Raw genomic sequence first — 27,717 nt, forward strand, 5'->3', positions numbered from 1 at the left:
AATTGCATGCAAGTCTTATAATTGAACCAAAAGCAATGTTGTTTATCACTGTATCTTAGCAAACTACATTTTCATGTCCCTATTAAAGCATTTGACAGTCTGTTAGAACTAACAGCATAGTCTACTGCAAATTATCAAGATGGAATCACGTCATACGACTTTTAATATCTCTCACTCAGACATTGTATTTGCAAGTTATAACAAATATTTTTCAAGAAATACTAAATATAATGGAATGTGGCTAGTAATCATGCTGTATCTACTAATTTTAAAAGTTTAGGAAATTTCCCATTTTAAAAGATTAATTTTAAAAGTATTTCTGTTTGTGCAGACAGGAACTATGAAAGCTGCGCAAGGGAATGGTACACCACCTATGTTACACCATTTTTCACATTCTAGAGCATGGATCCTGCGTAGACAACCCAGGATGAAATTCAAGCCTACTGAGGCACTATTACTTGAATTAACTATATCACAGTTAGGCCCAATTTGTCTTACCTTTATTTATTACCTTTATAATACTGTGAGATTTATACAGGCTTATTGTGCAAAACATACTAAAGCAAAGGTCACAAGAGAAAAAAATTAATGAAGAACTGAAACAGAAGGCAGGACTTAGGGCAGCCCAGTATGAACAAAGTTTATATTCATTTGCTGTATTTGAAAACCTTCAGTTCATCCCATAATAATACTGCATCTCCAGCAGTTATTCAGACTGAAGGATAATATTGAGACCTGTAGCTGTAAAAATTAGTGAAGATGCAATCTTATTTTGATGGGAAGTTTTAGTCAAGTAAAGTATGAATTAATAATGGATGAGATATTCCATACAAAGTTTTAAAGTCATATGAATTCTGACACTGCATCTTCAAAATCGTTTTTGCAAGGTATTATTCTTTTCCACCCGTCAGATACAGCAAGTTAGTTTGCATCTCCTATGCACTAAGAATAGGCAAGCAAGATGCTAGTGTGGAGCTGCCAACAAGCAGTAAATTAACAACCTGCCTTCCTGTATGTTATTTTCTTCCTTTAGACAAGCCATATATATTACTTACTACTGCAACTGCACTTGTTATAAAAGAGGAAATATCTAAGCACTGGTTAAAAAGATGAAAAAAGAAAAGCTTAAGAAAATTTTTCCTAGAAATAAGGATAAATTTCTTTTTTTTTTTAAATTTAATATATTAACATAAAACTGTATTTATTGTTGAGTTCAGAAAGATCAACAGAATAGAAGAAGAAGAAGAAGTAAAAACTAATCTCCTCTCTCCTTTTTGTTTCTGGCCCTACATCCACAGATTACCCTCATGACGTCAATAGATGTTTTTTAAAGAGATATCTGAGATCTAACACTTAAGGAAAATTATGTTCTCAAAACAGAAAGCAAGTAAAAGAGAAGAGAATTATATGAGCTACAATCAAAACTATCTGTACAAGAAGGAAACAGCAGTATTGTTGTGCAAAAGAGAAGTTTTTTAACCTGTATAACTTAATTCAAGAAAATAATAATAAACATTATCTACTTTATCCTGAGTGAATAACATTTGCGTTTAAAGCCACTCAACATTCTATACATCAGGGACCATTTTTTCAAAATTTATGCAGAAAAAATCACCCTAGGAAGACAAAGCTTTATTACTACAAAGTTTGATCAAATCTGCTGACCAAAAGTTTTCTGGGACTCAAAGTAAATGCCATTAACTGCTCAAGAACGATCTTTTAGAGGATCAGGGTAGACCTTGATCCTATAAAAAGCTTCTAATCTGGCAACACGGGAAAGTATTACCATTTAAACAAAATTCTAAAATAGAAGTGTGTTATATAGCAAACATTTTTTTTCTGATTAAATGAAGTTATCCACAGTAGCTCTGAAGAAGGAAATATTAACAATTAAGAAAAGGAAAAAGGAAAATTGGTCTAAAACCTATTTTCTTAGCTGTATAGCTCAACTGCCTTCCCTGGTCCTTTGAGATTTCATCACCAGCACAACAAGAACAATAAAAAAAAGCCCTTGTCCCTCTAACCAAGGATTTTCTAAGAACTTAACATATAACACTGCAACCATTATTTCCTTTGTTAAAATTGCTCTTCGCTTTATATCCATACACAGATGATTCTAAGGAAGACTGTTCACACTGATTTATTTTACTTCAGAGGCCTTGCATTCATACCATCTAAATCATCACACAATTAATTTTCCTTACTTAAGTAATTTTAAAATACACAATTTCTTTTTTATTGTCATTTTCTATTACAATTACTGTAGTATGTTGCACAAATGAAATATTAACCTCTAGATAAAAAACACACCTTTCATTTTGGAAGTGTTTCTGATTTCAAAAACTGTCAGCCTTGCAAGGGCATAACATTCTTCCCCGCAGGACTTACAAAATTACTGTTGCCTAGAATAGTTCATTTCTGGCAGGTTGCTGAGAAAAGACTTTTCTTTAATTTCTGCAGTTCAGAAATGGTTGTCTGATGATAACAAAAGGCTAAGTGGATTTTACCCAGTAGCTCTTGCTCATTAGCACAAATGGTGCCTTTCTTTTGGGTACTATCACAGTCTCTGACCTTTGAAGTTTGTTTTCCTAATTTTGTTCCTGATGCTCTTTACTACATTAAGAACACTTGCTTTATATTTTTGTTTGGCATCAGAAAAGGCTTTTTTTCTCCTTCTTTGGTATTTCTATAGAACAGCATTAAGCACAAAGTGTTTCTATCTGAGGACATATTTACATCTTGGAGAACATCTTGATAATTCTCTATTTTTGTAAGCATTCATGTGTGTGAACGTATGTAGTCACACACACATCTGTAAAAGATTTTTGTCCTCTTCACCGATCTTATTTATTTACTTACTTCAATTACTGTAAATGAAATATTTAAAAGTGCCTCCTAAAAAAGATGGAAATAACATTTGCGGCAGTAATCTCTGTACCTGGGAAATATTAACATAGTAGTCCTAAGAAATAGGAATGGGGAAAAAATTGGTCAAAAAAAAAAGAAAATTAGAAAACACAGAACAGAAGGTTGTGGGGTCACTCTAATGGAAAATGTGAAATTTTAGTGGAAAACAAGATCATCACTATCAGTTATGTTAGATGAATGAAAAGGTCAGTTCTGAGGAAGAATGGAATTTGATGGCAAGTCTGATTTTCTAAAAGTATCGACTATTTTGTTGTACTCTTGCTTGGGAAGAAGTTCTGGGTTTTGAAAACTTCAGGTTTCTGAGTTCTTACAGACTTGCACATTAAATACCTCATCTGTACCTTTCCAATTAGAAGAATAAATATCTATACAATAACAGGAATTCTCTGAAATTTATAAACTATGTGGGAGGAAAGAGAAAAATTAATATAGAGATACAACTTGTTTTCAATGAAAATCAATACTGTTTTTATTCTTAATCGTGGATGCGGATTTAGGAATACCATTTTAGGATGAAAAATGGATGCCAGCAGAGATCTAATCCATCAGAAGTCATATACGCTTCACAAGTTTACTTGATAATATTGTTACAGAGAAATATAGGTCTTCATAGATTAATTCAGAAAGGAACTTAATATTAAATTGTAAGATCTATGAAACCTAAATTTTTAGATATATGAGAGCAGATTTTCTTAGTAATGATAAAATTCCTGATTAGATCCTAAAATATATTGAAATAGAAAAAGGATGGATACCACAAAGACTGGCGGGCAGGAGGAGGGGGAGGGGTGTGAAATCCCACAAAGGGCCTGCTGTGCTTCTCAGAGGTGATAACAACTGCTGAACATCACCTGAGAGATCTGAATGAAAGGGAAGTGATGTTTATACTAAGTATTCCAAGATTTCAGAGACTGATATTCACAGATTTGTTCTCGAAGCACTGAAGTTCTTCATTCTTTTTTGCTATTACTTTATACATACCTCATAGAATTGAACATGTTTTCTCTATTTCCGTTCTCAGTAAGGGAATTCAGTGAAAAAAGGATTAAGTTGGATGGCTGAGAACCCAGTCAATGGTGAACAAACACACTAAAAGGATTCTTTCGTTCTCTTTTTCTCTCTCAGCACATACTGACCATTATTTGCAAAAATAAGGATATCAAGAACTTCAAGAAAGCCATGCAAGACAGAAGGGAAGAAACATCATTTCCACAAGGGCTTGAAGAACTCCTGACAAGTGGTATGTTTTTAGAATAAAGAGATCTCTTCAAATTAAGCTTTGTGCTCAGAGCTTTAATTTGAATAGAAAAATTTCCATTCCTAGACAATAAGTGACTGAGACAGGAATGGTTGTTATAAAATAAATAGGTTTTGAGCATTAGTAAACTTTCAGTAATGGACAACAACGGAAGCATAGCTTCTGAGTTTATCCTACATCATATTTAATAAGATTAGCTCTAGATTCCAAGAAAATGAGCACCACAAAGTTAATGCTGCTGAGCCAGAGTGAATGACATTATAAGTACCATCAAAAAAAATCCTCATTCTTACTGTAGTATTTTTCACTCAGGCAGAAAAATCACAAGTGATACAATCTTTCAAACACTTACTTGTGGGAGAGGCTCTATGCAAGTTGTCTCTTGTAACTCAGCTGGATAAATCATGTAAGAGCTTACAAGAGAAAGCTAAAAATTCTTAACAAAAGTCTCATATTGATAACAAAAATAGTATACTGCCTGATATCCTTTTAAAATTACATTCTTATTTGTAATTTCTATTTTTTTTTAATCTTATTTCATTATTATTTCAGTTTAAGATTTTACTTGCACAGCATTTAAGTCATATCTCACTAGAGATCTAGAGGAAGGAAATGGACAGTCACCCCAAATTCATTTTGAAGAATATCTTCAAATGATCCATGTGTAAAGAACAACCAGGAAAATCTCCCCTTAGCTGGCTAGATACTATGGTGGCTTCTTCAGTCATTTTTTTAGATCTTGCTGAAAGAGCTGACTTGTTTTAACATGTTGCACATAGCTCAGGAGTTCTGACTCACATTTAGTGTACATTTGCACAGGGTAGGGATAAATCCTGAATTTTCAGGATACTAGTGATGCAGGAGTCTATGAATTTTCTGAGGGCTCTCTCATGGAACACTTGCAACATGTATATACAATACACTTTTTAATTATTGCAAACTGTTGTCCAATGATTATAGTGTTCACAAGAAAATAATCCAAGAAATTTTAGGACAAAGGAAAGCACCTTAATTTCTAGATTTTTAGAATCCAGGAATACATGAAACTATTTGTGTTATATCATAAAGGAACTTATTCTCAGCAAAAGTGTATTTGTAGTGTTGGCAGCAGTGTTGGCAGTATTCTTCTTTCTTGTACCTTGTAGGGAAGGAAAGCTAGCAATTCAATAAAAAAAATTCACTTCAGTTTTAAAGCAATAAAAGTCAAAGAAAGGGCAAGCTACACAGACACAGTGAACAAAAGACATTCCTAAAGATGGTCCTAAATGTCAGTACAAGGTATGATAGGATTAAGAAGATCTGGCATGCCAGAAAATGTGGTAAAATCAAGGTGGGCAGATGTCATATGGAATGCACAGCCAAATTATATATGCCAAAAGAAATAGTCAGCACTAGTAGAAAATGAATAATGAGGTAGAGATAAGGACTACAAAGGTGATAAATTACATATGTCAAAACAGTCTCAAAAGATCTTTTTCTTCATTTTAAAAATGAAGTTCACGTACCATTATAGCTGGGCATATGCAAATATTCAAAAGAACAAATACTGAACTTTACCACAATTCCTCTCTCCCCCCCCCCTTTTTTTTTTACTAGTGACCTAAATTAAGAAAATACTAGACTGAACCAAAAAAAGATTTTTTTGGTATGTAAAAAATATGATAACTTATTATATTTGGCACATAAAAGCACCAGAGATTACATTTGTATTGAAAAAATATGATTATCATGGGAAAAAAAATCAGGCACACCATGGCAAGTTGCTGTGTTCTAATTTGTAGGTAATACAGGGGGTGGGGGTTGATGGTGGCGGCTCTGTTAAGATGAAAGTTTGGATATTTTGTCCACAAGAAAATGTTGCATGCTGACAGTTGGGAACTCATGGAAGGAATACAGACAAAACAGTCTATCCACGTAGATTTGGAAGTTTCCTTAAAATCTTTGATTGATATGATCACACAAGCATCTCAGGTTTACTAAAAATTGAAAGATAGGTTTGTAACATAACATCAAATAGGAAAACTTAGACATAATAAATAAAAATCTATTCTAAATGTTTAAAAATAGAAATGGACAAATGAAGATTTCCAAACAAATTTTCACTGTTCCAAAGTCACAGACCTAAAACACAGCACCATTCTGGCTGCTATCAAGAAAATTAACTCCATCCAAGCCAGACCCAGCACAATTTTTTCAAATAATTGTGCTGTGGTAGTTTATTAGCAAACATACAGAACAATGGTTAATTACATAATTTTAAGATTCCCTCAAAGATAATAAATGAATCTTTATAATTTGGTTTATTTGGAAAACCAATGAGTAATTAAGGTAGCACTAAGATAAGGTAACTTCTAATCACTGGGTACAACAAATTATATGCCATAATTGCAGGGATTAGTTTCTTCCTATAGCCGATTACATTTTTATACATTTCATTGTGTCATGTATTTTCACATACTGATACATGCAGAATTTTTAAAACCAGATGGGTACTGGGAGACAGGTACAACAGTTGTTTATTTATAACAATAGTTGGTTTGGCCACTTCAGATGGACAGATCATATTACCCCAAAGGTAAATATTGCTGTAATGACTTCTGCACATGCAAAAGGGAAAAAACTTACAGTGTGAAAAACATTTACAGTTTAGCAAAACTACCCTTCGCTTTAGTAGAGCAGACTAGACTTACATAAGCCAGGTTCTGGCCATTTCCTGAGCTAATGAGGAAAGACAAGTAGAACATAAAGAATTTTCCTTTACTGATGCTATAGTTTTACAGCACTACAAAAGCTACCTGCAATCTCACATTTTAGGCAACATTTGAAGGGAATTTTCATTTCTAAATAGCCACACTGAAGTGGAAATGTTTTTTGATATCATCTTTTTTTCTGTTGACAGCTGGCATTTTGAGAGTTTTGTGAAGTTTTTCTGAAGCTACCTAAGAGGAAAAGATTTGGAGCATGAGTTGAATAGACTGGTCAAGCAGCATTTGTATTGTATTGTCAGCTGACATGGGAGAAGGCATGCAGGATAATTGATTCCAGAAACAAGATAGTTTTCAAGACTGATTTCTTATATATGTATATCTATATGTGTGTGTTTGTGTGCACATACGTACATATATATTGAAAGGTTAGAAACCATCACAGATTTCACTACATTATAAAAAAATATTTTTATTTCAGCTACATTTAAATGTGTAATTAACTATTAATTAAATTTCATAACTCTGAGCTGAAAATGAACTTTAAAATTCAAAATATTTTCTCCATGAATTCCAAAATTACCTGGATTAAAAGATGTCATATACGCCTCAGAACATCAGGTCTTTGCCAGATTTCAGTGACAGCAAATCTTAACTGTATTTGTGGAGTGCTGGCAGTTGCTTCATAATTTCTGTAGGTTGGGAATCCTTACTGCCTAGTACACTTTAAAGCCTGCAAACACAGGTCCTTTTGAGTTAGAATATAGGAATGGAGCTGAAGGAGGATACAGATGAAGCATAAGTACGGGCACATGGCATATCTTGTGTGTACGTAAAGGATTGGGAGCTTGCTAGTTTGAAGATAGTGGCTACATTTATGAACTCCTAGATTTTTGGGGCAAGGACATGTGAACAGAGGAGGAATGAAGTGGAGAATATAGGTTTGATACACCAAAGAGTACCTGCACATTTTCTAGAGGCACTTATTTCAACAGTAATTGCTGTCGCCAGTGGTGGTAGCTGAACAAAGTAAGTTTCAGAGCATTTAAACTGTCTGAACTGAATCTCTCAATCTTTCATTCTTCATATTCCCTCTGGAACAAAGATGTTGTAAAATCCACTATTTAAAGCAAAGAAGATGCAGATAAAGACTTTTTACTGTCTCCCATCTTTCCCAGAAGTTCCTATGAGCTTCTTTTTCAAAAGCAACACATTTATGGACCAGAAGCGTTCTCCTTTTGAGGGGCAAATACACAGAGAGAGGAAAGAATCACTACAAGGTTTCCATTTAGCACTACTTTCACAAACACACAGTTTAGAGACTGGGAGACTGCAGAGTGAACCCCTAACCCAGATGGACCTCCTTTGTGTGCTGTGCTACCATGTAGGAATCCTACATGGAAGGATTCCATTGATAGATTCTACAATCGTTATTAGAAATTGCAGTTACTTTCTAGATCTTCTCCGCTTGCCCTGGTACTACTGAGCTTCTTTCTCCAGTTCCTCAAGTTTTCAAGTTATTTCCCTTGTAGCACTATATATGCTTACAGCTCGATGACCAAGAACTGTTTCAAACTTTCCATCCCCCTAATGTGCCTTCTCAACTGAATCTGTAAAATATTAAATTGCCCCTTATCGTTGAGCTAAATCATATTGTCTGTGTGAAAAATTCAGCCCCCAAATTAATTCTACCTCTTCTGTTGATGCTTTGTCTACAGTTGACTCACCATTTAACACTTCCATTGTTTGACTTGCAAACCACTGAAAATAAAGTTCTTTCTGACTATGTAGGATTTTTGAAGAAAAATATTTTCTGTTTGCTTATTTGCATAGAAATACTGAAAATGCTCTCACAGTCCTTCAGCTACTTCACACCTCTGTAGGGGCTTAAACTCTGGAATGAAGTGTGAATTTACTGAATCACCGCCCCACATGGGTTTCATTTAAGAAGGTTCACATGAATGCATTGGCAGCACATTCCAATTACCTCTTAAAGAAAAGCTTAGTTTTTGGACTGTTTTTTGCAAATGAATAAGTATAATTTTAGAAAGACTGCTTCCTCTATTACCATACACAACAGAGAAATGAAAGAAAGGAAAACTCAAACTGAGAATATTTTAACTCTATTCAGATCCTGAACCATCTCACCAGTGAGTTGATTGCTCATTCTCCCACTTGTTAGGTCAGGTAACTGTATGACATTTAAAATACTTGCTAAAAAGATTAAAACATCTAAAAAGTTAGAGTTACTCCATTAGAGCGAGTTCATTTAATATTGCTTTTGAAACATTTTACAGCAGTGTAATGACAGACCTTAATTTATTCCAATTATCTTTTGTTCACTTTGATTTATGAACCGCGGAGCTGAAATAATCAGCCCTTTTGCTCCTTAGGCTTCCAAGAATATATTTTCATGAGTATTGTACAAGTCATCTTTTTGCGGCCATCACACGTACTAATTGCAAATGTCCATTTTTATGATAAGGAATGGTATTAGCAGACAATTAAGGACAAGATCATTGGTTGCTCTGAACTGCTTTGGCACAAAAAATAGTTCACTGAATAAAATTTTCTTCTCAGTAAATGTATAAGGCCGGATATTGAAAATATATACACTCAATGATTAAAAGGTGGATCTACAAAAGGAATAAGCTTCAGTAATAACTGAAAAAAAAAAACCTTCGGATTTGTACCATTTATTACAGATTAACAGATCTCATCCTGTCTACTTTTGTGGCCCCAGTGACTGATAACTTTGCAACACAACTAGGGGGAGAGGGAGATTATTTTTTTCCAAGCTGTGTGCACTGAAAATATGGGCGTGACGGTGTGCATGAAAAACAATGCTTTACATTCATTCATTCTCTTGGTATAGTTCAACATATATTGGCAGTGAGTGCACATCAGAAGTAAAACAAAGCAAATGATGACAGCAGGACAGGCTTTTTTCAAGATATGCAAGATGAACATATAATTTCTTCCCTTGGAAATCTTCAGACTTCCAACAGCAAGCCTGGGCAAACTTCTTGAAGGGTTCTATTAAGAATTATTACTGGTTTGTGCCATAGCCTCTTTTTCATTGCCGATTGACTAAGAATTTTTGTGCATTGCACTACAACTACCTGGCACAGGAAACACATGTAAACCACAGGAAACCCTGACTTCCTCTAAGCTCTAAGCTTGCATTTTAAAAGTTGTGTGAGAAAAAGAAGGAATTTCATTTCCGTCATGAAAGAATGCTCAAAGGCATGAGGCAATCCCTCCCTTAGAGTCAGCAGGTGAACTAGTCTTGTCAAAAAACCACACAGAAATTCTAGAATTAAGTCATCTACATTTTTAGAGCCTTATCATGGGGTGCCAACCTGATCTATCTGCTGCTGTGACTCTGTACAAACAGGCATTTGCTAGCTGGAAACATCAGTGGGGCACTCTATGCATTATTAGGGAGGTATTAGGGAGGTAATTAGTAGATTTTTACTAAAACTATTATATATTTTCTTTTTTTTTTTTTTTTAATATATATATTTACAAATGGTTAGCAGTTGCAGATGGATTACAGCCAAAACATTGATTCCTAATGTTGTTTGACTGCACAAAACTGTTTCTCCTTCATCTCAGCAGTGGAAGGAAATAGTTTGACTGGAACATAAAAGACAGGGAGACACCTCCCCACCCCCCAATACTAACCAATTGTACTGAACATACTACATTTCTCTCCCTAAAATGATCAAGCTTCTTTTCCTGTCCTTTTCTGTACATGTATCAACTATCCACCAATTATAAAAGAAGGTTTAAAAATAACAGAACTGGTCTATTCTTCCTCTATTTCTTTTGGCTCATGCATACTTAGTTTGCTTAGCTGCTGCTTTGATGGCTCATCACAGTTGTTCAGAGCATGAATGTAATGCTTGTTGGTTATCAAACCAAAAAGTTATTTGCCCTGACTCCTGCTGTACTGTAAGTACAACAAAAAATTGCCTCAGTCTGTGCTAGGAAAAGTCTGGGGATTTTTTTTTTGGGGGGGTGGGGAGGGGAGGAGGAATCAATTATTGTTTACCTCAGACCAAAATTTTTAGTACCTCTTTAAATGTCTGATCTGGGGGAAGTGCATCCTAAATTATCTGCTGCCCAAGAGACCATTAAAATGTGTGGAGTTTTCCTTCTAAATAATGGGCAGCCCATTTCCATAACAACCCACGTAAGTAAAGCAAATGTATAGTTCCATCACTTCTTAAATAAAACTAAATTGCAACAAGTTTTAAATACATGTATATGTATTATTACCAATTAACATTTCAGATATTATGAAAAAGAAAAAATTAATGACCCACAATAACTTTAAATTATTCACATTTTTTTCTGTTCCTACGTGTCAACAACCCTACCTATCTTTACCTTCTGTCACTTGTTCTTCACATGATTAAAGAATAACTGATTGGACAGAATATGCAGGAGACGGTAATACACTGTAGGTGGTAGTAGATGGTTTCTGTTAATTGTGTTAGGAAAATTCATACTTTTAAGTGGTATGCCTTTTTTGCTTAAAATGCCTTTATTCAGACAGAAAGTTTGGTTCTGGATGCTAACTTAGTAAGCCGTGCACTCTCTGTCTTCTGCTCCATCATTCAAAATTTTAGTTTCCAGGTGACAAATGCACCTAGCTACAGAAAGCTTTCATTTTTCTGGAAGGGGCTGGTGTTGCACAATCAAAGGGAACTAACTTCTAACAAAGAGTAAATAGGGCCCTTGAGCAGTTAACCATACCAGCTAACTCGGCCAGTGGGGTTATTTCCCTTGTAGCTGGTTTTCGCCATTCATTTTTATTTAAACGAAAAAATCGAAGTACTTGAAGGCCAGACATTTTATGTGAGGCAAATTCTTTAATGACTAACCTCACATAAATAGCTCTTGAAAGAATACATAAAAAATAAAAATACAATATTTGACTATAGTGGGTTTTTTTCCTTTTCTAGAAAATTCACTCAGAATTAGATAGCATTTTAGAAAACTAAAATAAGATTCTTTGCATTTCAAGTAAGCTCATGAGTAGGTAAAATAGTTAATTGCTGTTGAATTGATTTTGTTGCTTAAAATCCCCACATCTGTAGTTTTAGCATTGGACAAACTACGGCAGGCTTTTTGTCAGACTCCAGATATTTTCTTTTGGTCTTTATCTGGCATGTGAATGCAAAAAAAAAGGGGGTGGGGTGGAGGGTGGGTGTGTAAAAGTCACAACAAGATAATTATACTAGGCCTGAATTGATGTACATTTATTATCTATCTGCAATTACTTCTTCAATTTTATTCTTTTACTGTTTAATTGAATTTCATATTCCTTTTTTTTTATTTCTGTGGGTTCTCTTTTATTCTTTAATTCTGTTTCCTCCTAAATTGCATACAGGGCAGGTGAAATGACTCATCAGTTGAAGGTAGCTGTGACTCACGATGCAAAGCAGAAAGCGCCTACTTGACCTATTTAGGCAAAATATCAACTTAAAATTGTTTGAGTTAGACAAGATATGTTCCTCACTAGCTTTGGACTGGGCCTATTTTTCTTTTCCCAACCCTGGTTTCCCTCCTTGTATGATGTTTATCCCTAAGCATCTTTTTCTTTTCCTACTTACCTGAAAATTAATGTATCTAAATGCCAGTTCTGTTGGGGTAGTACCTCTAGGACTTGGTAGTTCATGAAGCAGTAACATTTGTTCTCTCAAGTCATACCTGTTCCAAATGTAGCAGAATTATTTAATGCTTTTCTAAAGCTGAGTATGAGGACTGCAGATTACTTCAGGGATACAACGTGCATTTATCTACTCAATTCAAAAACTGTGGCAGTAATGGTACTTAGAGTCAATTTACTATTCAGCTATATTAATTTACACATTCCTTTTTAAATTGCATATAGCTGATTGCTAATTTACTTGTTAGTTAAGAGTTTTGCAGAAAATTAAAAAAAAATTATCTTTCATCAACAACCTCTTTAGGAGAAGCCAAATGTTTTTTGATACAGAAGACTAGATTCATCACTGGCACGTATAGAGTAAATTCTGGAATCAATTGTAAAATCATCCTAAATTGCATGTTTTCACATTTAAAACACTACCACTCACTATAATCAGAAATTATGTCTTTTTTAATGGAGATGCATATTTACATATGCAATTTGAGATTTTAGCTAAAAGTAAATGATGATGTCTAGGACAGTTAAGATCATCCTAATGAAAGCATTTCTATAGAAACTTGAACTTGGAAGAGCAGAATAAACAATTGAGTTAATTATTTGCAGAGGTGTTTTGAGCTGAAATGGGCCTGTGTCAGCTTGCAAAGAAACTAGCAGTCCTAAACATATAAAGTGCTAACATATTAATGCAATATTCAGATGTACAAATCCTAGATTGCAGAATTTTTCAATCCCTCCAGGTAGAAAAGTTACAGGAAAAAATATGAAAAGAAAATGATATTTCACATTCTTACTGATGTATTTTGAGGAAGAAAAATAGATTTTCATTTAAGAGGCCTTGAGGAGATCTTGAAAAGATTTCTGCTTTATGCCTGTACTAAGTATTGCCCTCTTTTCCTCACACTCTCTTTCTCTGTCCCATATGTCTTTTAAAATCCAACTGGTCACTTTGTTCCATTCTTCCGTACTTAGAGTATTTCTATCAGAGCCAGAACTTGTCTGTTCTTTGGACAAACACAAAGATAATCCTACATTCACTGAGAGAAATAACTAAAGTCCTCAAAATTTACAGTGTTTGCTGGCATGGATTACAATATGAACCATTTTAACATCATAAACTCAGCACCCATGAAATAAGACTGATTTTATTCATGCATCTAAACAGAGTTTATGTTACATGCTCAGTCATGGCTTGTTTTGAAAACAGACAGCCTGATGAAAAAACAGGTAGAAAGAACTGAATGAGCAAGAGAAGCCAGTTCATAAAGAGTTAAGTTATGTTATAACACAACTCCTTTTAGAACTCCAGAAGTGTTTTTTTCTGGTCCATTAATCAAGAGAGTAACTCCAATACAACATACATGTGATACAATATGGCAAATACTATATATGGCAACTACTCTGAGCAGTAGAAGAAATTAGTAAATGTTATTTACAAATTAAGATTTATGCTCCTAAATTAGCTAATTATCTGAATATTACAGTTATCAATTCCTCAAGAAAACCCCAGATGATATTACATCTCAATTTTATTATGTAGAGCAGTGTAACTTTTGGTGAGATAAGGAAGAAAAATTATAATAAATGTGTTTATTCTGATATTGAGCTTGGTTTCAGTAAAACTCTCATTTAATTTGTTTATGAAGAAGGGTGTTTCAAACCAATATTGAAGTAGGGAGCATGGTCTCAGATGCTCAAGTTTTTTAAATTATGTTTTCTTTGGAGACAATGTTATATAATTCATTTGAAAGTTAATTATAATTCAGCTAAAACTTACCTTATATGGGTAATGATAAGGGTTGTAGCTGGAATGAAAAAGTCATCTACTCTGTCAAACTGCTTTCCCACTGGCTGAGTATGGATTGTGTGATGAGAAACACTCCCACTGGCTTGTGTTATCACCTACATAAAGTAACATCATTATAAACTATAGACATACTATTTCAAAATTTAATCTGTGTCCAAATAAATTAACAGTATTGCCTCTGTATTCCATCTCTTGTATTATCCTTCAGTTACCAAGAAAAAGAACACAAATGACAGTGAGTAAAGCTGATCAGCATTGAAGATTTCAGAGAACTGTTACATACCTGACCACTTAATCTTCATATTTACTTCCCCCCCCCCCCTTTTTTTTCCACCACTGAGTCCGTATTTACTCATTTACATTCCTAAAGCCTCTAGCAGTTCTTGGTGCCAACAAAGTCTTCTTTTTACCTTTTTTTTTTTTAATACTAGATCCTAGAGTGAGATGGAATTTCTTAAGCACTTCAGCCACAGTGAAAAGATAAGATGTTGTCAACTGATCCACAGGAAGCTATGGCTATGCATACTCCCAATTCTTGTCAAGCATGAGGTAACTCAACATAGCACAGACATACTTCAGAAGAGCAAGTTGATTTGAGTTTACACATTCCTTAAGTTGCTATGAACCAATTTTCCTCGAATCCCTAAATCTCGAACCTTCTTTGAGGTATACATGCACTTAAGAGCTGACAAAAAAAAAAGAAAATAATCAATTATCTGTACTGAAAGGAAAAATGAGAGCGAAGATGATGAGTTGCTTTATAACATGGTGAGATTGACTCAATTATCAGTCATTTTCTAGGGACGAGTGAAAGCTAAACTCCCACAAATTACCTTGCATGCTCATAGTTACCAAGAGTCTGTAGGTGCTAAAAAGGTGTTTTCAAATGTTACTCATTTTTTTGCTTTTTAATATTGTACATCTGAAAAAAACCCCAGTAAATAAAGCTGGAGCTTGTCACCTCCAGAGCATCAATATAATTTAGTGAAATAAGAATATGCCTAAAATCCAGTTTATCCTTTGATTAGGGACAAAACCATCATAAACAGCAAGTTTGCTCTCAAAGGCTGGCAGTTACAAAACATGCTGCTGCTTTCAGCTGTATTCCTTATTCTATCAATTTTGAATTATCACTTCTGAGTAAGGGTGTTGAAAATAATCTCTAACTTTTTTAGCAAAGTCAGTTGTCTGAATTGTTTTCTGGCTACCTGAAATCATTTCACTGCTGCTACTGGGGTCATGATATTAATGCTTAAAGGAAAATATAAAAAAATGTTGCAATTACACAAAGGTTCAACTTGTCTAGATTTCCTTGCATATTTCTGATCATCTCACCTGCAAAGTTGGTGAATTCTTTTCCATGTTGCCCCAGCTCAGCACCCAGACTTGATCATGTGATTTATCGTAGTGTAGTTTCACTGGAACAGGATCTGTACTTACTGCCTGAAACATAATAACAATAGAAATCCTTAGTTTCTGTCACATTTTCAAAAGAAAAATAATATATATGCTTGAATTAAATTGATGACTGGACATGCATTTCCTGATGTTTTCAGACTGTATTTAAAAACTATGTTGCCAATTGTTGAAACAGCCCTCTGACTGATTCAAAGTTACTGAATTGCTGAAAAAGTGATTTTTACTCATTATGTGCACTAACATTTGGCATCAAAATTACATTATACGGAAATATTAAGAAGCTGAAAACAAAGGTTTTAAATCAAGTAAAAAAGTACTTATCTTCCTCCTCTACCATCACTCTCACTTTATACGTATCAGTTTAAAAACTAAACCAATTATTGGAAAATAGCTAAAAAGGGAAGAATATTCTCAAGCCACATACTGAAATCAATGCAAGGTGTTAGTACACACTCCTGCATAAAACCAACACAATATTGCTAAACCCAAAGCTTCCTATCTCTGCTAAACTGGGTATATTTTGTTGCAGTTGAAAAGATTGTTTTCCTATGTTTTCCAATTACAGTTGCTACTTTTAGTAGACTTGTGATCAGAACCAAAGTGTTTTCACTACAACGTTGAGCACTGTCTCTTGAGACCACAAAACCTTCTAGACAGTCGAGCTCTGCACTTCATTATGAGAGGAACTGAAGACTTCAGAGGTATGAAATGGGAGGACAACATGTTTGATTAAGAGACATTCTGCTCAAGGTAAAAACCTGGGGGGATTACCTTTCTATTTTCATCATTAAAGCAGAAAAAAATAGGTGGAAATTGTTTTTTATTCTCACCATCATGGAACCGTAAAGCACAGCTTGTTTATCAGTTTGTCAAGGAGAGTACCAGCTGGCTAATTAAGTGAACCTAATTTAAACTAATGATGTAGATCCTCAAGATAATGCACTAATGGCTGGCTGAGACTGCTGATGATACTTAACTGTACTCCTGAGGTGTTGCAAGCCACAGCTTCATCTAGGCAGAATTTGTTTTTCCTTTTGAAAATAGAAAATGAAGCCAGGTTGCTCAATGGCTCATTTAAAATCAAAAGGATACCCCTTGAAAAAGGTCATTTGTGTTTGATAACATTTTCCTGCTGCAGGCTAGAAGACAAGTTGTCTAAAATAATCCTTGGGCTGTTGTATAGCTAATTTGTTCAGGTGTGTCAAATTTCCTTTTGGCTTCCCCAGACAGAAGGTCTGACCCGTACATGTTCTGCCGAATGAGTGCCAGCTGTGCTCAGGGTCTGTGCCTTGGCACTGCCAGAAGGAGAAGAAGAAAGAGAAGAAGCAAGAGAAGAAGGAGAAGGAATGGCCTGTGGAGCCAAGCACAGTTAATGCAGCTCCCAAGAGAGAAGCCAGCAGCATAAAGGAACTGAGCATCTCAGAAGCAGGCTTTCACAGCTGTTTCTACCTAGCCAGGCTGATCTGCCAGCAGCACAGTGTGGACTGAACCATGATGAGCTCTGTTTACTTCAGCGTGCCTCAAAGTCATCCCAGTTAATGGTGCACTGCTAAGCAATACTGGGCAATCGCAGGTGACAGTGCTTGCTTTCAAGAATTTACAAATGAAAGCAAATACTAACGTTATAATGAGTTACCTGGCTAAATCAGAAAGTCTACACATATCTCTCTAAAGATACACCATCCATGTTTCCAATACATTTGAATTTAATCTGCTCTACAATCTTCCTTAAGTACTTATTTTGATAAATACAGTTGTCAGAAATAAATCATTCTCAAATCTTGTTGTTACATGTGCGCCTGTACACACATCTTTTATGTTAACTTTCACAGTAGAAAGGAATAAATATAACATACATAGTAGTACTTCAGAGAAAACACCATAATAAGGAAAACCAAATCAACATTATTTTTACACAGAAAACAGCACAGTTACACAACTTAAAGCCCTTTCAAACACATTGTTAGCTGTCTTTAGGTTTTTTGCACCTTGGCAGAATTTTTATTAAGAGTGCTGCTCACTTTCAAAATATGAAGTTTTCTCCACGTTTGTTCCTACTAGAGTATGCATTTTTGAAAACTTGGTTTTACAGAGCAGATAGGTGGTTTCTTCTTCAAGATATAGACTAGAAATAGTTAAAATGTAAATAATATCCTCTGTATTAATATGACACTTAGAGAAAAGGCAGTCTAGTAGCAAAATGCTCTCATTTCTGAACAGCTTAGTAACTATTTTCCAAAAATCAATTACTTTTTTTTTTTTTTTCTGTGCTAGGCAGTACTGTAAGTAATGAAAAGACACTGATCTGACTGAGAAATTGAATTCCCTTCCTTGCTTCCTGTTTGCATGCGTGTTTGTTTACATGCATATGATATGAGTAGAGCAACATTTAACGGTTAGAAAAAATCTTGCTGCTTGCAAAAACCGAACCCAAAAATAAATGCTTATTGTTAAAAGCTAAGGAAGACAGGGCCATGCTTGTTATAAGAAATGCTGAACAAAATACCTCTTGACTTGCCACTAAATTCCAAATTAGCTTTACTTCAATTCTAAAAGCCATCTGTGAATCAGCAGTGGTTTTATTTTTTATAGTCTCATACTATGTGTAAAAGATTGTATAGGTTTTGTGCTTTCATGATTTATTTTGTTTGCAACTACTTTTACTTGCTTTTTTTTAAGTCTGTTTTGAATACCAGCATGGTTAAGCTGCACACAGAGCAAGTCCCATAGCACATTTCCCATGTATTTGGCTAAGTGTATCCCAGGAAATAATATTCAGGTCAGTAACAAATAGCAGAAATTCTGCTCAGGTGCCTAAAAGTGACAGTAACACACTCGGTTTAATTTACTTATCCAGTTCATCTGTTATCCCTTAGTCATATTGTCTTACCAAATGTCTATGTTAAGTATTGCAACATGGAAAGATAATTTATCATTAATATCTAAACATCCCAGAACCATCAAAACTGAGACTGTAGTTCTTTCAAAAGGTTTCCACAGGTGGGATAAATTTCATCTTATACCTCCCTAAGTTCACGATCTGGATATTATTAAAGTAATGGAAAAGCAATACTATTCTATCCCTCAGAATAAAATTCCTTTGAAAGTGAAAGTGGTTTGTTTTTTTTTTTTTTCCTGGACTAGCATGAAGGTTTGTGGATTATCTGGTTTTAGCTCAATATATTTGCTAAGGAGCACAGACTTAGTGCACAAAGCTCTGTGTAGTACCTAGGCACCCAGTATGTCTGTTTTTCAGCTCATTACAGAAACTTGAATAATTATGTGATAGAACAGCAACCTATCTAACTCCTTCCAAAAACTGGAGAATCACTTCTGGGGGAGGGGTGTACTTTTAATGTGGCTAATTTATTGAATTTTACTTTTTAATTAACATACATCATTGTGGTAAGTATCTCTAAACATTCAGTTAATGGTAAAGTACTTAGTAAAATAATATCTAATGTAACTGAAGGCAAATTAGAAGAGTCTACCAATCAAACTATTCCATAAAACCTAAGTTTAAAAGAACCTCCAACTTCTCTCATATTTTTCAGTGAGCTCAAAAGGCAGAATATGCTCTTGCCACTGGAGTCTAAATGCTAATAAATGCAATTAAATTGGTATTTCATCCATCATCTGTAGGAAAGCAAAATGACACATGAATGTCAGCCAGAGACCAGGGAAACCACTGCCAGAGATTCCAGTCCTTCAAATATGTGGACTGCAGTAAGACTATGTTTTTTAGTCTCTCTTCCTGAAGAAATATATTGAATTGGTTATAAAAAAAGTCTTGTTTTCAGAAAACAAAAATTCATTATCCACTTAGTTCATCTCTACTTTGATATGCAAAGGTCAATTTAACAAAACAAAAAAAAAGTAAAATAACAAAAAATTACTAACTTTTTATTATTAACGTTTTGAAGAAAACATTTTATAAGTCCCTGTCACCATTTGGATAGGTCAGGTTTTGAGGAAGCTACGTCTGCTGAGCCAGCTGACATAGAATATAGAAGATAGAAAATGAAGATGTTTAAAGAATGCAAAATTATTAAAATTCAAATTATTTGTTAAGTTAATGTAATTTTAAAATTGCTATTTTGCTATGTATTTTTAATTTTTACATTTATTTACATAATACATATGTACACTAATATTATAGATTCATAGAATAGTTTAGGTTGGAAGGGACCTTTAAATGTCATCTAGTCCAACCCCCTACAATTAGCAGGGGCACCTTCAACTAGATCAGGTTGCTCAGAGACCCATCCAGCCTGACCGGGGCTGTTTCCAGGGACGGGGCACCTACCACCTCTCTGGGCAACCTGTGCCAGTATTTCACCACCCTCACCGTAAAAAATTCTTCCTTATATCTAGTCTGCACCCACCCTCTTTTAGTTTAAAACCAGTACCCCTTGTCCTATCACTACAAGCGCTATTAAAAAATCTGTCCCTATCTTTCTTATAAGACCCTTTAGCTATTGAAAAGCCATAATAAGGCCTCCCCAGAGCCTAATATATGATATATAATCTATGCATTAAAGATTTTCATTCATTTATTGGTGAAAAAGGCAAATGGCATGAACAAAAACTCTATTTAGATATTTTTATTAACAATTTAGATTAGATTTCTAATTTTAAAAAAAACACCATGTTTTATTTAGCTAAAGAACATCTGTTTCCTATGATTGTGATGATACTGTAAGTAACCCTGTAGATGTTAGGCACATTTGTATGATTAAAATTTGAACCAGAACACCCAGTGTGGTGTCAAAACCTCTTTATCAGTTTCACTTACAAGTGTCCTTCCTTCTGATAATCAGAGCAGGATTGTTAACAAGTTATTAACTAGCTTCAGAGCTCTTTGCCCAGGAAATAATTTTATCTCAGAAAAAGAACAACTCTGCTTTTAAAGTAAATGTCAAGATTTTATATGATCTGTAATGTACTTTAAAAAATCCCAACACAAACAAACAAACCCAACTGAAAAACAAGCCCCTTGTCTGCTGACAGGACTGTTGACAGTCCCCAACTATAATTGATTGACTTTTTTTTGCCACTGAAAGTGAAATAAAACTAATTTTTCTGGTCAAATGACATCATCCTGGAGGACTAAAGACTATATAATGAAATACATTCTATTGTATGTGTCTGATTAAATAAAAAAAAAAAGAAAGAAAAATGGTGTAATATGGTGGTAATACTAGGCAGAAACCAAATAGCAAAAAATATTATGATTTTGCCTTTTCCATATGCCTTGTTAACACAAACACTTTAAGACTTTAAATATTCTCTTTATATTCAGAAAATATATTTTTAGAATTTAATGAGTTTATGGCTATTTTTTTCTAAATGCTTTTTCACATGTCTTTAATAATTCCATGGACTAAAATTTGTCCTCATGTAAATCCCCTATTTAACCTCCTAGTACAATGATATCATTGATACTACCAGATATATAAAGGAAAAAAAGAAAGAGAGAGAGACAAGAGTACAGTGGTTATAGTATTTGATTTGAGTGGTAGCAACTAAACATCAAATTTTTACTCCATCCCAGTAAGACTACTGACCATTTGGAATATATTGTGACTCTCTCAGGCTCTTCTGAGGGAACTGTACAGCTCCAGAAACCTAATATCCATTTTAGCATTGCCTTGTACCTTGGTCTTCCACAAACTATAAGACTGCATTAATCCCTGTACCATAGCATTGATTTCTCTCTTTTACCCAATGAATTATTTTGACTAAGCAGAGTATCTCCAGCATCCCAGAGACTGAGAAACTGATAGTACTACCTACACAGTAGAGAGGAATAGAGAAGAAGTTCAAATTCATAGTCTCCAATCTTGACTAAGGGCAGTGTTGGGTCTTCCACAATTCCAGTAATTTCTCTGTCTGAAAAGCTTACTGAATAATATTCCTCCACCTTCCGTAGCCAAACCTAACCTCCTGACCTTTCCTGTCAAAACTGATAGACACATTGCTGTGATAAGACTCTATTTTAATGAATCTCCATTTTCAAGTGAAAAGTACCTCAAGCCAGAAACTTCCCAAAGAACTCGCTTCCTCAACCACTTGATTAATATTTATAAGAGGTATTTTCATGTTAATTTTCTGCCTCCCAATTGCTTATTGACAAGAACAGTTACTAAACATAAACTGCTGCTAAATGTCAAAAGTAGATGAGCTTTTTTCTAGATATTGTGTTTACTCTCAAGCCAACTGCATTTTTTTCTAAATATGAAGGAAAACCTTAAATTATTGTGTCCAAATTAGATATTAACTTAAAAATGAGAAATAAATACCTGTACAACTTTCTGAGACTGTACATCAACAATAAGAACTCTGTCAAGTGTGGGCTGAGTTACGTAAATGAACTTGTCTTTTACATTAACAGCAGTTGCCCATACACACCGCTGAACGGGATCTCCATCTGCTTTGGGACAAACTTCATCCTACAATTCAATAGAAACAGGGAAAGTGCAAGAATCAAAAGAGTCAATAAATGCAATAGAAAGACAAATTATAATATTTTTCTTCTTTTTAAAGTGTAAAATAAAATCTCAGAAAATTTAGGGAAGGAAAAAGGACAGGCAATATTAGGACTTAGACTAATGTTAGCCAAACTGCATGTTGTAAGCACCACGTAACTCACAAGCACTTTAGTGTAAACCATACACAAGCTTATTTGGATGTTTCCTAGACATTCAGACAGTTAGCACTGTTGTCCTGAGAAACAAACCCATCTGAAACAATAATAACGTGTAGAAATAAAGAGAGCAAGAGCCAGGAGACCTTAAAAACAGAAAACCAAATTAGACACACAATGTCTTGTTACTGTGCAGTAGCTAGCAGCTCCCCCATCTGCACCATCACAGTATCTTGCACAGGCAGGCAGTTATAGACATGTCTTACACTTGTATCTGAGAACACAGCAGTAAGGCAGGCAAATACTAAATTGGGAAGATGATAATGTAAAAATGGAGAGAAAGAGGAGGAGGTGTGGTGCAAGTTGTCGCATGGTATATGGGCAAAGCAGCAGCAGTTAGAGGGATCTGCTTTTTTGGTCACATGCAGTACTGATATGTTGCTTCGAAGATGCAAGAAGTTTGGTTGCTTCTGCCATAAGACATTCTCATGGCCTATCTCACTAGTATTAAACTCAATACAAATCAAATGGCTTCTTACTATCATTCTTTCCCCCTCTGCCCTTCCATCCCTGCAAAAGGATGAATTTGGTAAAAAAGGCAAAATTCCTGTTGACTGCAGTGAATTCATATTTCATAATACATACATTTATAACTACGCACTCTCACTCAAAATAGGTTTGTAGTTTACATGCTCACTATTCATATTTTTATATAAATATATTCCCACTCATCATATATGTATTTATATCTACCTATCTGTAACTATTTACTCCCAGTGAAAGCTTGCTTTTATCAAAATTAAAAGTTACTTGGTTAAATAAATTACCATATTTGGAAATTCCCTTTATGAAAGCGCATGATTTTTTCCTATAATGGACATCAAATTTCTGTATAAACAAGGACCTAAAAAATATTCTGCTTGGAAAGGTACAGCATGTGTCAAGCTTTTTTGTTTTCCTGACCTATTCTTCTTTCCCCTCTTAATTTTTCTTCCTTTCATCACAAGGGGCAATTTCACCAGATCATAAGTATTATTTCTTTTTAGCACTTATCTGTTCCTTATTCCTAATTTAGAATGCTCTGTCTGATACATCATAACTGGTTGCTGTGAAAATAATTATATGTCAGCAGATGACGACTTCAGTGTAGAATGAACAGCAAGAGTTGATGAGATCTTAAACAAGTATTCTGTTTCTAAGCATCAGACTCCTTTTAAAAGGAAGGGGAAAAATAATGTGACAGAAAAAGATATCTAGCACTAAGCAATGCATTTCAAGAAGAAGATGATGCATTTCAACACTAACTTTTCTGTATCAACATTATCTGCCTGCTGTGACTCTACGTTTGAGAAAATACACTCAATTTTTATATGTCAAAATAAGAAATAGATCGATTTCCGGCTCTAACTGAGGGAGTTTCTTTACGGGAGATCGAAAGTCACTGCTTGTTCCTATGTGGTTCTTAAATCTCAACAAAGGGACGGTCTTTCAGAAATGACATTGATAAGGAAAGGTTACTAAACTCAGGTACCATGGGATAGCATATAACCAGGAACTTCAGCAGAACTTAGAAAAAAGAGTAAGATTTATTTTGCACTGCTAAAAAGCCGTGCACTTGGAAGGGAGAAGTTGTTTAAAATCTGTTTTTTGAAGAATGATAGGTATGGTGACAAATGGGAGTTTCATTCTTAAATGTGGCTAAAAGCTTTTCATCGCATAAAGTGAAGTGTCAACATAAACAAGTATGTCTCTAATATGATGTGCAATCATCAGATCAATGATCTGTTGTCATTTGCCTTCTGTGCAATTGCCACTTCAATTGGAAGGTTGTTTCACTGATCTCAAATTATATTTTACATTTATTCTAAATATGCCTTGTCTTAGTTCCATGTTTTATCTAAACAGATAACTACTTTTAGACTGTTCCACACAGTCCTCTTTCTTCCTCACAGAACACCTTCAAATAATGCATCTGTAAATGTTTATAACAACTTTATACTGTGTCATTCTTTCAGTCGTATTTCTCAGTGACTCAGTTTACACCAGGTTTTAGTGCTGTGAATTCCACAAGGATGCAGTCAATATATTATTAAAAAATAACACCAATCAAGGTTTCTCTCACATGGCATCATGCAGGTTAGTGTAAATGATTACACTAATCATACCTCCCATTGTGTGAAGTATAGCAGAACAGGAAAATACTGTAAGTTAAGCACTTGTAACTATATCCAGAGTTAAGCCACTTCCTTATACATTTTCCTGAATCTGAGTCTAAAATACAGACTGAAGTGTATTTCTAAATATAATTTCAATGTAAAAGCAATATAGTTTTTTATATGTGTATATAGATGTATACACACACATATATTTAAATTAGAAACTACAGGGCATGAGTCTTATTATCTATACAATTCATAAAACTCATTCCTCTTGTTATACTTTATATACAGCAAGTAGAAAGCATGACACTATCTCAGATCTAAAGTAGAAAATATTAAGTAAAAAATAAATCTACCTATATAAATGGAGTTTACTGGTTCTAGAATATTGTTTATGTTGTCATAAGTTTCTACAATCCAATGCCAACTCCCACTTTGCCCCAAAAACTGAAAAATTAAAAGCAAAAAAAGTGTTTCTCCAAAGTAACAGTGAAAATTATGCACCAAAATTCTCATATCCAAAATAGAGTCTTCTTCCCCAGCATGAATCGGTTTATGCAGTTGTTTTTCTAGTTGTTCAAACCCACATTTATCTAGATGCCTCAGAAATAGCTTCAATCAATGGAACTGAAATCTTGCTTTTGAAAAGTTATCGTTTATCTGATTTGACAGTGTGGATTTCTTCTACATTACAGACAGTAATTCTGAGGCTCTAGATTAATTTCCCCAGTGGTTGGGTAATTGGTTAAAATAATTTCTCCTTAAAATATAAGCATAAACCCACTATTTTCTTCTTCTAATTAAAATGTGAGCAATTTACTTTTTCCTAATTTATTCCCTCTGAAAAAAAAGCTAACATCTGATAAAACATTAATTTATTTCACTGTTTTTTTCCTCCAGACTTTTTAATCAAAAAGTGACTTGCCCTGTAACAAGTCAGCAGATGGAGGAAAATAAATCGTTTGCGAAAGTTTTTCAAGGTAGTTTGGGGCAAGAAACTCTCCAGAGAAAACATGTACTTGTAGATTTATATGTGCAAATTCTATGTTTATAAACTTACACTTAATGCAAGGGTCCTCAGTGCATTAACAAGATTTGAGTCAAGCTCTTTAAGCAGCATAATGAAATGTCTATCTATGCTAGGACTGTCTAAGAGTAAGGTGACACCAACAGGTTGCAACACTGCATGTATTAAGACACGAATTTATATATCACCTATTCTACATTAAGTGTTTACTTGACATTCTGTAGTAAAAATGAGACTGTGGACATTTTTCACTTTTTTTTCAACAAATAAAGGTTAACAATCTTGCATTTACTACACTTACTGTGCTGTAAGAGTGTAAACTGAAGCAATTTCTGTGGACTAACAAGTGTGTTTCCAGTTCATTTCCTGTGGAAACTTTGCTCTGCCATGTAATCACATTAATTATTTTGAAATTAAGTATTTGTTCCCACCTCCAGCACATATTCAAGTGTGAGATGGCCTAGTTCACTGAAATATGGCCACTATGAGCTAGTTCTTGTAATAATGAGGAAATCAGGATTATGTTGAAATCAAAAGGATTTTTCCATTGGTCTTAACAAAGGCATATGTTTTAATTGCTTCTTTCCCCACTCGCAGCCTCCTGAAATAATTATTCTAATTGGGATTCATTGGGAAAGGAAAATAAAAACACTTCTGCATAAGAATTAGAATTTAAAGGCTTTGGATAATATTAATTTGCAGTAGATAAATAGAGGTTGCATGTTAGTGAGGAAAATGTCCCAAACACTTCAGAATGATGAGACATTTAACAGCTGAAAGACTCTACTTGGTCCATGGTTAAGACTCTATTTGACAACAGGTTAAAAAACCAGCTGTCAATGCTGGTATAACTAAACAACAACCTGCATCAGAAAACAGAAATAAGTTTATTTCTGTCTCTGTGCATCTAGAATTTTCACTATCAGCCTAATAAAAGTCTACTTTCATTTGATATTAATTTAGAAGAGTCAAGTAATTTAGGAGACTCTGGGAAGGAAAGGAGGAAGCTCTTTATAATTTCCTGTGAACCATGATGATCCAGTAAAACACTACATCTTTTACTTCACTTTAAACACAATGAAAGTCTAACTGATTCCCATGTTAGACCTACACTAAAGTGCTTTGCTGTATTGACACTCAGTTGCATAAGAGGCAATTAAATATTTACGTAAGGGTTCTCAAGTACATAGTTATTGAGAAATTGTATTTACCTTTAGCAAAATTAACATACCTAAATACGTACGTGTGTAACTACCGCAACATTCATTCACAATACAATTCAATGCCATGTAGAAACATCTGAGTTCATTCTTTTACAGGAGCTCAGCTAAAGGTAATTTATTTTGTTGACAGGCAAACAGGAAACCTGGGGAGGAACACTGTAGTATCACGTGTAATATCCAGAGGTTTTCTGTCACACCTCTGGTACCTAAACTGCACCGCAGAATTTAGAAGCGTTCCTACACTTTAGCAAATGTTTGGCAATGAAACAGGTCTACTGAGGTTTTACTTATCACTTGAACAGCTAATTCAAAAAAGTGTAAAGAAATGGGAGAGGTTTAGGCAAGCATGCATTTCCTTTAGGTATATGTTAAGAGGTAACTGATGGAGATTTTATCAGCAATAGCTGCCGTAGATGTGAAAGGCTATGTAAAGCCACCTCAAAACATGCAGTATAGCAACATCTCTGATTAGTAAAGTTATATGAGAGAGTCATGGAGAATTACTAACGAGCAGTTTACGACATGAACTCTTACCACTAAACGATCACATGCTGAACTTGATAAAAATCTGATCCTGGGACAGAACTGGGTTATTTTATTTTTCTTATTTAGACAAAACAGATTTTCCAAAGAGGCTTGAGGAAGATATGATATTCTTCAAAGGAAGAAATAGTTGTCTAAAGCTTCTTAGTCAATGATTTTTTTCCAAGAATATACTACTGTTGTCATAGTATTAACAGCATATGCAGGGAATTCTTTTAAACTCATATTTCATCCTTCTTCTAGGAGGAAAGTAACCTTCAAGGCTTTTTTCAAAATTTTTTACTGAAAACTATTTCTCAATTTTTTCTTTTTTTGGAATGCA

At 34.4% G+C, this 27,717-nt stretch overlaps 1 protein-coding gene across 3 annotated transcripts in view; it reads right to left on the minus strand.

Moving 5' to 3' along the window:
- The window catches only part of FSTL5 (follistatin like 5), a 335,608-nt gene that overhangs the window by 16,438 nt on the left and 291,453 nt on the right, over positions 1-27,717 (minus strand). For all 3 annotated transcript variants that reach the window (XM_069786239.1, XM_069786231.1, XM_069786221.1), the window contains 3 exons: positions 22,100-22,249; positions 15,714-15,821; positions 14,349-14,473 (listed from right to left, as the gene is read on the minus strand). In XM_069786239.1, the coding sequence (XP_069642340.1) occupies positions 14,349-14,473; positions 15,714-15,821; positions 22,100-22,249 (383 nt within the window). The remainder of the gene's footprint in view (positions 1-14,348; positions 14,474-15,713; positions 15,822-22,099; positions 22,250-27,717) is intronic.

The sequence above is a fragment of the Haliaeetus albicilla genome, chromosome 1 (genome assembly GCF_947461875.1).
Source record: "Haliaeetus albicilla chromosome 1, bHalAlb1.1, whole genome shotgun sequence".
Lineage (NCBI taxonomy): Eukaryota > Metazoa > Chordata > Aves > Accipitriformes > Accipitridae > Haliaeetus > Haliaeetus albicilla.